At 44.2% G+C, this 10,006-nt stretch overlaps 1 protein-coding gene across 2 annotated transcripts in view; it reads left to right on the top strand.

Moving 5' to 3' along the window:
• Positions 1-2,213: 2,213 nt before the first annotated feature.
• Positions 2,214-10,006, top strand: part of LOC122565276 (dedicator of cytokinesis protein 7-like) — a 194,365-nt gene continuing 186,572 nt past the window's right edge. For both annotated transcript variants that reach the window (XM_043721062.2, XM_043721061.2), the window contains exon 1: positions 2,214-2,449. In XM_043721062.2, the coding sequence (XP_043576997.1) occupies positions 2,397-2,449 (53 nt within the window). In that variant the 5' untranslated portion in view covers positions 2,214-2,396. The remainder of the gene's footprint in view (positions 2,450-10,006) is intronic.

Below are 10,006 nucleotides of genomic sequence, written 5' to 3'. Positions count from 1 at the left end.
TCACTTGACAGTGGAGCCCAAGCATCTAAGGTGTGTATTAATTACTTAGGTTTTACATCGATTCATGAAGAAACATTGCAGTCATGGAGTAATATTGTAGGAATGGTGGAGCTGTGAAAATTGAAGAACTTTATTTTCTAGAATGCTTTTTTTAAAAATCTGATCAGCATGCACTTGTGATAACAGTGTGCCTGACGTAAAAATCTGGCTAAACCTGTACTGAGAGCAGTGAAACTCAAAACAGAAAACAATGGATAATACAGTACAATGAATCACTATTTCAAATATGGGACCCAAAATTTGCATAGAACTAAAAAGTTCCAAGTGTACGGCTAAAATGGGCAATATCAGGCTAAATGATGCCTGTTGTGGAAAATGGAACAATATCACATACCTGCAACGTACAAGTGCTGGAACCAACGTTACTGGGGAAGAAAATTGACTTTTGTAACCCATGCTGTGCCAGACCTGGGAGGGTTGGAAGCTTTATTCTACATCGTGCTTTAACTGATTGGGTATCAAGTTACAGCACTCTCCTATGTCTGAAAAAGAAAGTGCCCTTCCACCCCCCCTCCCCCTTCAGGATATTGTATGCAATGCAAACCATTTTAATAATTATTGCGGCTGAGTGGAAGGAAATTCCATTCACGTTTTAAGGCGCACGATTTTGTCAGTTCAATTCACAGTGATGAGAGTTGGTCAATACAGTATCATAGAATCCCTACAATGCGGGAAAGTTCTGAAAGCATCCCACCCGGACCCAGACCCCCCCACCCTATCCCTGTCACCCACCTAGCGTGCACATCTCTGGATACTGTGGACAATTTAGCATAGCCAATCCACCTAACGTGCACATGTTTGTGGGAGGAAACCAGAGCGCCCCGAGGAAACCCAGGCAGACACGGAGAGAATGTTCAAACTCCTCACAGACAGTCATCCAAAAATGGAATCGAACCCGAGGCCCCTGGTTTTGTGAGGCAGCAGTGCTAACCACTGATTCAATTAATCTTCATTTTCAATTAAAGTTCACGCATCCAAAAATATTCACTGTTCCGTCGTTTGTATCTTTCTCACCTTGGAGCAGCTGCTAATTTATCATTGGGTTAGTAAGGAATGTGGCAAGACATAATTGACCACTCTTTCCCAGGTATGCTCACCAAGTGGTGGGAGGGAGGTGTGTTCTTAAAATACTTGCTGCAGCCTTTCTGGTTGGATTGGAACAGAGAGTTGCATCCTGGAATGTTCTGGATGAGAAAGGTAAGCGCTTGTTTAGGTGACCGGCGTGCTTAGATTGGAATAACAAAAAACAAGCTGGAGAAACTCAACGGGTCTGGCAGCATCTGTGGACGGAGAAATTCAGTGAAGAGCCAGAGGGGACTGGGCACATTTATCTGTTCCTCTCGTCACAAATGTTGCCGATTTTCTCCAGCATTCCCTGTTCCAGAATGACTTCTTGGGAAGACCTGCTGAGTTTCGCCTGCACTTTGTTTTTAGTTCAGAGTTCCACCATCCTCAGCATGTTGCTTTTGTTTAGTTAGATCTGAGTTCATTTTGGTTAGGATTAGACTGGCTTTCAACTAAATTAAGGTTCTATTAGGCTGGTCTAGGACTTATGCCCTAAAGGTCGGATTTCCCCTGCTCTTCGGATGCTCCCTGACCTGCTGTGCTTTTCCAGCGCCACACTCTCGATTCTGATCTCCAGCATCTGCAGTTCCCCTAGTCTAAACTTATGGCAAGATTAGAGCAAAGTAAGGTGTACAAACTTTTTTTTTGTCGAATGTTTCGCTGATGGGATTGGGAGTTGCTAGTGCTAGTGTTGACCGTGTTGCAGATTGTGAGCAAGGTATGTGTGGTATATCAGCAATGGGAAATGAACTGTTAAAAGTCACACAACACCAGGTTATAGTCCAACAGGTTTAATTGGAAGCACTAGCTTTCGGAGCGCTGGTCCTTGAGGTGTATTTGGAGTATGGAGTACAGTCCCCAACCACCTGATCAAGGAGTAGTGCTTCCAAATAAACCCGTTGAACTGTTACCTGGTGTTGTGTGATTTTTTTTGTCCACCCCAGTCCAACACCGGCATCTCCAAATCAGGAAATGAAAGGAATCTGGTTGTGCGTGTTTCCAACTGGTTGTTCTTGTTTCGATGACAGCTCTAGGTCTCCACAGAGTCTTTCTAGCCAATTCTGTCAATCTGCTCCCAAAACAACCAAGAAATGAGGGGCTTGACTCTGTCCCATTGGTGTCCGTTGCCCTCTCTTGGCTAGTTGAATGCGCCTGTCCCTGCAGTGGCTCCTCCTACCCGGCACTTCTGAGCAGGTTGCTGTGTCAGACCGGTGGAGCAGAGGAGCTTGGTTCCGGACAACCTGCGAAGGATTAGGTATACCCTGAGGATTATGGCTTCCTTCACCTTCGGGGAAAGGCAACAGTATCTGCAGCTGGTGAGCAGGTGAGAGGGCAGTGCCCGTGAGCTGGGATTGGAGACTGGTGATGGGTAATGCCCCTAGAGTGCAGTGGAGTAGTGGTATTGAGCGCCGACAGTACAACGCCCCGAGTTCCAGCCAGGATTTGATTTTCATCCACCGCTCGCTGAGCTCAAAGCGGTCATCCTTTCTGATCCACGATTTTATTCGGTAGAGATCCCCTTTCACCGTTTTCAGTTGCGTTTGAAGAGAAAAAAAGTCTCTAGTTGGGCGACTAGGCTCCTTACACAAACCCAGCAGGTGTCATTGGAACAGTTACAAACTTCCACAATTGGAGTTCCGCTTTAGCCTGCCGTCTCCATATTTTAAAGCATGAAGCAATACTGGAAATTATCTTGGGAGACATGATGCCTAAACCAGATAGCATTGAACATAGTTTAGTCAAGATGTGAAAGGAAAACAATATTTTAGGGTAAAACCTATGCAATTTAAATATGCACCCGAAATAACCCTGTACAATGTGTGTAAGTACTGTGGATTGACTAAAGGAACACGCTGCCACATCGTTTCTAGGTACGAGCCAGTCGCAGACCAATGACAATGCAATCATGTCCCAAATTTGGGACGAAATAGTCAACATGATGCAGGAATCTAGCAGTGCATTTGGAGAGGGAAATGACTGGTGGTCTGATGTTGGGGCTGAGGTACATTATTGGAGCTCATTTACAAATAACTTTACTGTACAACTTGCATGAGAATGTGATTATACACTGTAGTGAGAGGTTTACTCAGTATACAACTAATACTGTACCACACCTTTAACGTATGGTGCAATGTGGACAGAGCTTTATTTTTGATTTGTAGTTAACCTAATTTGAGAAAATAGAATCCTTTAACCAGATCTAACTTATGCAGTGCCTAATCAGTAAGTACAATATGCAGACATTTAATTGTCTTCCAATTTGGCCTCATACATATTTCTGTTCCCTTTACTCCAACATTGGTTGCTGTGCCTTCAGTTTTTAGGGAATTATTACAGTGTAGAAGGAGGCTATTCAACCCATCATGTTTGTGCATGCTCTTGGAATTAGAATTTCACTGTCATTCTTCTGTCGTCTCCCGAACCCTGTCCATTGTTTCCTTCAAACAATTATCTTATTCGCTTTTGAATGCCTTAATTGAATCCACCTCCTCCACACTTTCAGACAAAGTATTCCATACCCTAAGCATTTGTGTATAAAAGCTTTTCCTCCTATCATTTTTGCTGCATTTACTAATTACTTTTGTTTTAGATTGTTGCATGAATGGGAGCACTTTCTTCCAATTTACTTTGTCCAGACCTATTATGATTTTGAGAATTTTGATTTATCTCTCATCTGAGCTTTCTCTTCATTCCTGATGAAGGGCTTTTGCCCGAAACGTTGATTTTCCTGCTCCTCTGATGCTACCTGACCCGCTGTGCTTTTCCAGCACCACTCTAATCTAGACTCTAATCTCCAGCATCTGCAGTACCCACTTTCACCTGAGCTTTCCCTTCACCAAGGGGAACAGTCCCAACTTCATTACTGAAATTCTTCAACACTGATTCTTCCGTTGTCTTTCCCTTAGGCATCTGTTGATGAAATTGCACGGGTATTCGTTTTTGGCGAATACATTGTAGAGGTGTTCTTCCTCTTTTTGCAGTTCTGGTGTACTGCAGTGTGTTGTGGCCCTTTTGAACAGTGACTTGATGCAAACTTCTTTTGTGTGTGTTGGGGTGGTTGCTTTCGTAGTTCACACGCAACAACACACACAAAAGAAGTTGCATCAAGACACTGTTCAAAAGGGCCACAACACACTGCAGTACACCAGAACTGCAAAAAGAGGAAGAAGAACACCTATATAATGTATTCGCCAAAAACGGATACCCTCGCAGTTTCATCAACAGATGCCTAAGGGAAAGACAATGGAACGAGGACATGCCACAACCCAAAGGACTAGCCACACTACCATACATCAAGAGCATTTCCGAACTGACAGCCAGACTACTGCGACCACTAGGACCCATAACAGCACACAAACCAACAGCCACACTCAGACAACAACTCACCAGGACAAAGGACCCGATACCCAGCATGAGCAAAACCAATGTAGTGTACAAAATCCATGCAAGGACTGCACAAAACACTACATAGGACAAACAGGAAGACAGCTAACGATCCGCATCCATGAACACCAATTAGCCACGAAACGACACAATCAGCTATCCTTAGTATCCACACACGCAGAGGACAAGCAACATGAGTTTGACTAGGACAACACTACTATTATAGGACAAGCCAAACAGAGAACAGCCAGGGAATTCCTAGAGGCATAGCATTCATCCACAGATTCAATCAATAAGCACATCGACCTGAACTCAATATATCGACCACTGCAACGGACAGCTGGAACTGACAATCGGAAGCGGCAGATACAAACCACTATAAATGCCGGAGGAAAGATCACAGAAGCACTTCACAGGAGGCTCCCACGCACTGAGGATGTCACCTAGACAGGGGACGAAACGTCTGCACCAGAAATTCCCAGCTCAGCAAACAGAACCACAACAACGAGCACCCGAGCTACAAATCTTCGCACAAACTTTGACCATGTTGTTACTGTCCCTTTTGTTCTATGAACTCTAACTTTGTTCAAAAATCTTTCATGCAGCACTGTATCAAGTGCCTTCTAGAAGACTGTGTGCACACCACATCCACAGCACAGCTCCATATTACCTCATTAAAACATTCCAACAAAATGAATTCATTTTGTCTTAAGAATTTCATACTGGCTTTCCTTTAAATGAAACTCTATTTGACAATGATTCATTTAGTCTAGAAGTATTGTCCATGTCCTCAACTTTGAGATTTCTTCCATAAAACTCCATCTCCTCCTCCCTCTGATATGAACCACGTTACAAGCTTCTCCCTGACTGGATCCTAGCTTAAATTGTCCTCTTACCAGCTCTGGGTCCTACTCTGGCAGTTGAATCTGGATTTACCTTAACTGGAATCCTGGATTTAACTTTTGTATACTGTGTACCATCATACTTCTATATGATCTCCCTATTTAAGGAAGGCTGTAAATGCATTGGACACAGTTCAAAGTAAGTTTATTGGATCAATACTTGGAATGGATGGGAAGTTTGTTGAGAAAAGGCTGGACAGACTAGACCTGTATCTGCTGAAGTTTAAATGCATAAAGGGTGATTTGATTGATTGAAGTATGAAAGATCCAGAGGGAACTTCACGGGTTGCATCTAGAAAGGCTGGTTTCTTTGTGGGAGGACTAGTTGTGATTGCTTTTTAAAATCAAAACAGGTTAATCATTTAAACAGAGATAAGGAGAATTTATTTATGTCTGGGTGTTGTGTTTCTTTGAAACTTGCTTCCTCAAAAGATGGTGAAGGCAGAATCTTTGAAGGTTTTTAAGGCTAAGTGAGGTAGGTAGATTCTTCATAAGCAAAAGGTTGAGATGTCATCATCGGTCACAGAACTGTAGAGTTGATGTTAAAATCAAATGAGCCGAGGACTCGGCAAGATGGCGGCGATTCTGTAGGACTGCTGTGGACAAGCTCTGCCTAACAGCCAAGGCATACCGGTGTTCTTTTGCCATCCCTGGCCAACTTATGTGGTGGAAATATTAGTTTAAAACCTTACAGAACACACATTTGTTAATATTTGGGAGTGGGAAGGTTGCCAAAGGGAAAAGGAGCAAGCAAACAGCAGCAGGGAGGACATTCCCCTGCAGCACCAGGCATACCAGAGACTGCAGCAGCAGCAGCCTCTCCTGATCCCCCTGGGGACCTGACAGACTCACAGGAATTGGCTGCGGTGATGGAGAGACTTACCTTGAAAGTTGCGGCTGCTATTGAGGAGATCCGTGGGGAGATTCGTGCCCAGGTCCGACCTATCACATCCATGCTGCAGAAGCATGAGCAGGAGATCCAGGGCCTCGGAGAGAGGCTGGAGGAGGTGGAGGGTTGAACTAAGGCTTGGGAGCTGTGATGGAGTTCTCATCCAGTCGGATCCACGTGCTGGAGCGAGAGGTGCAGGCCTTGCGAAACCATATCTCCGAATTGTCGGGCTCCCTGAAGATGAGGAAGGTGAGAAGCCAGTCAGCTTCTTTGAAAACTGGCTGCCAAACGTTTTGGGCCTTCACATAGAGTCCAGCAGGCTGCAGATGGAAAGGGCGTATCGGGTTACAGTGCACAGGTCAGGGCCGGTGCAGCGTCCTCGCTTGGTCCTAGTGCACTTCCACTCATATAAGGACAAGCAAAAGTCATAGAAGCTTCCAGATCCCTGGGAAAAGATCCGCAGGTGCTGCTGTACAAGGGATCAAAAATCATGTTTTTCCAGGATTTTTCAGCAGCTGTAATCCGAAAGAGGAAGTCCTTCAATGAAGTTAAAAAAAGAGGTTGAGGAATCTGGGCATCCAGTACTCCATGAGATACCCCGCAGTACTTTGTTTCAGCCACAAGGACTCAGGTTATACATTTCACTCAGCGGATAAAGCTAAAAACTTTGTGGGCACTTTAAAATAGATGGATTGGCCTGAAGAATATGGTTAATGTTTGTTCTCTTTTCTATTTTTCCCCATGTTTTCCCTTCCTTTTTTTTATTCCTTTCTTTCTCCCTAATAATTTCCTTTTTGGAAAGGGGGGAAAAGACTTTGGAATAAATTGTTCCTATTTTTTTAAATAACTGGATGTTCTGATGGGAAATGTTGTGGATGTTCTTTGTTGTCTCTCCCCTTTTTTGTTTGTTTGTTCTGCTTCTCTTTTAGTCACAAGTCGGGGTGTCATGAAGCCAGGGATGGGTGGAGTGCTCATCCTGACTTTGTCTTTTTTTCTGTTGATTTAAGGACCATCTCCTTGCTTTTTTCTGGCCTAAGGCTGGGGCACAGTCCAGGTTTGAAGGAGCTGTGAAGGAGGGGATGGGTAGGGTGAGTGCCCCCTATGGGCAGAGGGATGAGTCTTCCACTCAAGGTTCTATAGTTGGTTTTCTTTGTAGTTTTTTGATAGTAATAGTTGTTTATAGTTATGCTAGAGTAGTTTTTGTATATATAGTTTTTCGATTCTATGAGTCTTTATTTACTTATGCTCAGTGCTTTGTAAGCGGGGTTCTCCCTCTGAGGGGTTCAAGGGTGTCTGAAAGGGGATATGGCTAAATGTCTTATTAAATGGTGCACCTGGAACATTAAGGGAAGTCATTCACCTATTAAAAGGAAAAAAGTACTTTCTAGCCTTAAGAGTGAAAGGGTTGATATCGCTTTGTTGCAGGAAACCCATCTTGATGATGGGGAACACCTGAAATTACAATAGGGGGGTTATGACCGGGTATTCTTTTCATCCTTTACTACTAAAAGTAGGGGAGTAGCAGTACTTATCCAGAAAAATCTTCTGTTCACATTATTACAGCAGGTGAAAGATGAGCAGGGACGGTTTGTGATACTTAAAGCCCTGATACATGGGGAGGAATATGGCATTTTAAATGTCTACTGTCCTCCGGCACATTCCTTCAAATTTTTGATTAGTGCTTTCTCTAAGTTGAGTGCTTTTGGAACACGGCACATTATTATAGGGGGGATTTTAATTGTCTTTTGGATCCGACAGTGGACAGGATGCCTTGTGGGCCCCCAACTATTTCTTTGCAGGCCAAGCAGGTGGCTGACTTATGCGAGGAGTTGGGGCTGGTGGATATTTGGAGATGTCTTCACCCTATCGGCAGGGACTTCACCTTTTTTTCAAACCCACCTAAATGTCACACGAGGATTGACCTCTTTCTGGCTCCCTCAGCCCTTCTGGATTCGATTATGGGTTGTAAAATTAGGAATATAGCTATCTCTGATCATGCAGCGGTATATTTGGAGGTTAAAGCCAAGCGTGAAAGGCTAGGTTTGCGGTACTGGCATTTGGACCCTTTTCTCTTTAAGGATTCCAAATACATGGAATACTTTTTGAAGGAGATTCAGGAATTCTTGACTATCAACTCAGGCATGGCTAGTAGTTCGTCCATGCTGTGGGAGACTGCTAAGGCCTTGCGCTAGGGGATTAGCTATTTCCTATTTGGCTAGCTGGAAATGACAGAAGGAGGAAGAGCAGCGTCTACTTGAGACGCGGTTGAAAGCCGTGGAGGCAGCACATTTTGCGCGGCCTTCGGTGACTAAGCTACAACGGATCACGTCCCTTCGGGCTGCCTTGAATTCAATACTGACACAAAACGCAAAGAAAGAACTTGCTTTTGCTAGACAGAGGCTGTTCGAATATGGGGATAGGCCGGGGAATTATTTAGCATACCTGACTAGGAAAAATCGTGCTCCCCAATCCATTACTGCAATCAGAGACAGCGCCAGGGTCCTTACATACGATGCTAAAAAGATTAATGATGCTTTTCGGAGCTTTTACTCTGAATTGTATCAGTCTGAAGGTTGCAAAGACAGGAGTGCTAAAATGGAGACCTTTTTTAAGAACCTGGACCTCCCAGGAGTAACCTTGGAACAGGCCTCTTTCCTTAATGTCCCCTTGACAGTTCAGGAAATACAGGAGGCAGCTAGGCAACGTCAGAGTGGGAAAGCGCCTGGCCCTGATGCTCTCCTGGGTGAGTTTTATAAGGAGTTTATAGGGATTCTGTCAGGGCTGATGTTGGAGATGTATAATCACTTCTATATGCATGAACGCCTACCACCATCTTTGAGAGAAGCTAATATTTCCTTAATTCTTAAGAAGGGGAAGGTTCCTGAGGATTGTGCCTCATACAGGCCCATCTCTCTATTAAATTCAGATTTCAAGATTCTGTCCAAGATCCTGGTGCTGAGATTGGAAAGGGTGTTGCCCCATATTATTGAAGAGGACCAGATATGCTTTATAAGTGGCTGTAGGTCCTGTAATAATATTAGGAGATTGCTGAATGTGGTCCAAGTTTGTCAGCAACAATCAATTCAGGGGTTGGTAATTTCCTTAGATGCAGAGAAAGCATTTGACCGGGTGGAATGGCCGTATCTTTTTTATGTCTTAGAACAGTTTGGGTTGGGTGGAGTCTTTGCTCAGTGGGTGGAGGTTTTATATCGCCACCCTCTGGCCGCGGTCATCACCAACGGGGTGAAGTCTGGGAATTTTACGATTGGTAGGGGCAGTTGGCAAGGCTGCCCCCTCTCACCATTGTTGCAAATGTTGTTGATAGAGCCGCTGGCAGAGGCCATTCGTTAGAACATCCACATAACTGCTCCACAAGTAGGATCGAGGGCACACAAGATTACACTGTATGCGGATGATGTCCTTCTGTTTTTATCGAACCTGATGACCTCCGTACCCCATTTGATACAATGTATCAATTCATTTGGGGCTATTTCAGGATATAAGATTAACTTTGCAAAATCGGAGGCTAAGCCTTTGGGGAAACTTAAGGATGTGCCAGAAGTTGAAGGTGGCTCTAAGTTCCATTTTAAGTGGTCACAAGCAGGGCCCCGGTACCTAGGCATTTTTATTACCCCCAAGTTTGATCTGTTATTTCGGACTAACTTTGCTCACTTGCTCGACAATATTAGGCGAGATCTCCAGAGAT

This window comes from Chiloscyllium plagiosum, unplaced genomic scaffold (assembly GCF_037043375.1).
Source record: "Chiloscyllium plagiosum isolate Xiang-an unplaced genomic scaffold, Cpla_swu_hap1 HiC_scaffold_28, whole genome shotgun sequence".
Classification (NCBI taxonomy): Eukaryota; Metazoa; Chordata; class Chondrichthyes; order Orectolobiformes; family Hemiscylliidae; genus Chiloscyllium; species Chiloscyllium plagiosum.
This window is presented reverse-complemented; position numbering and strand designations above follow the sequence as displayed.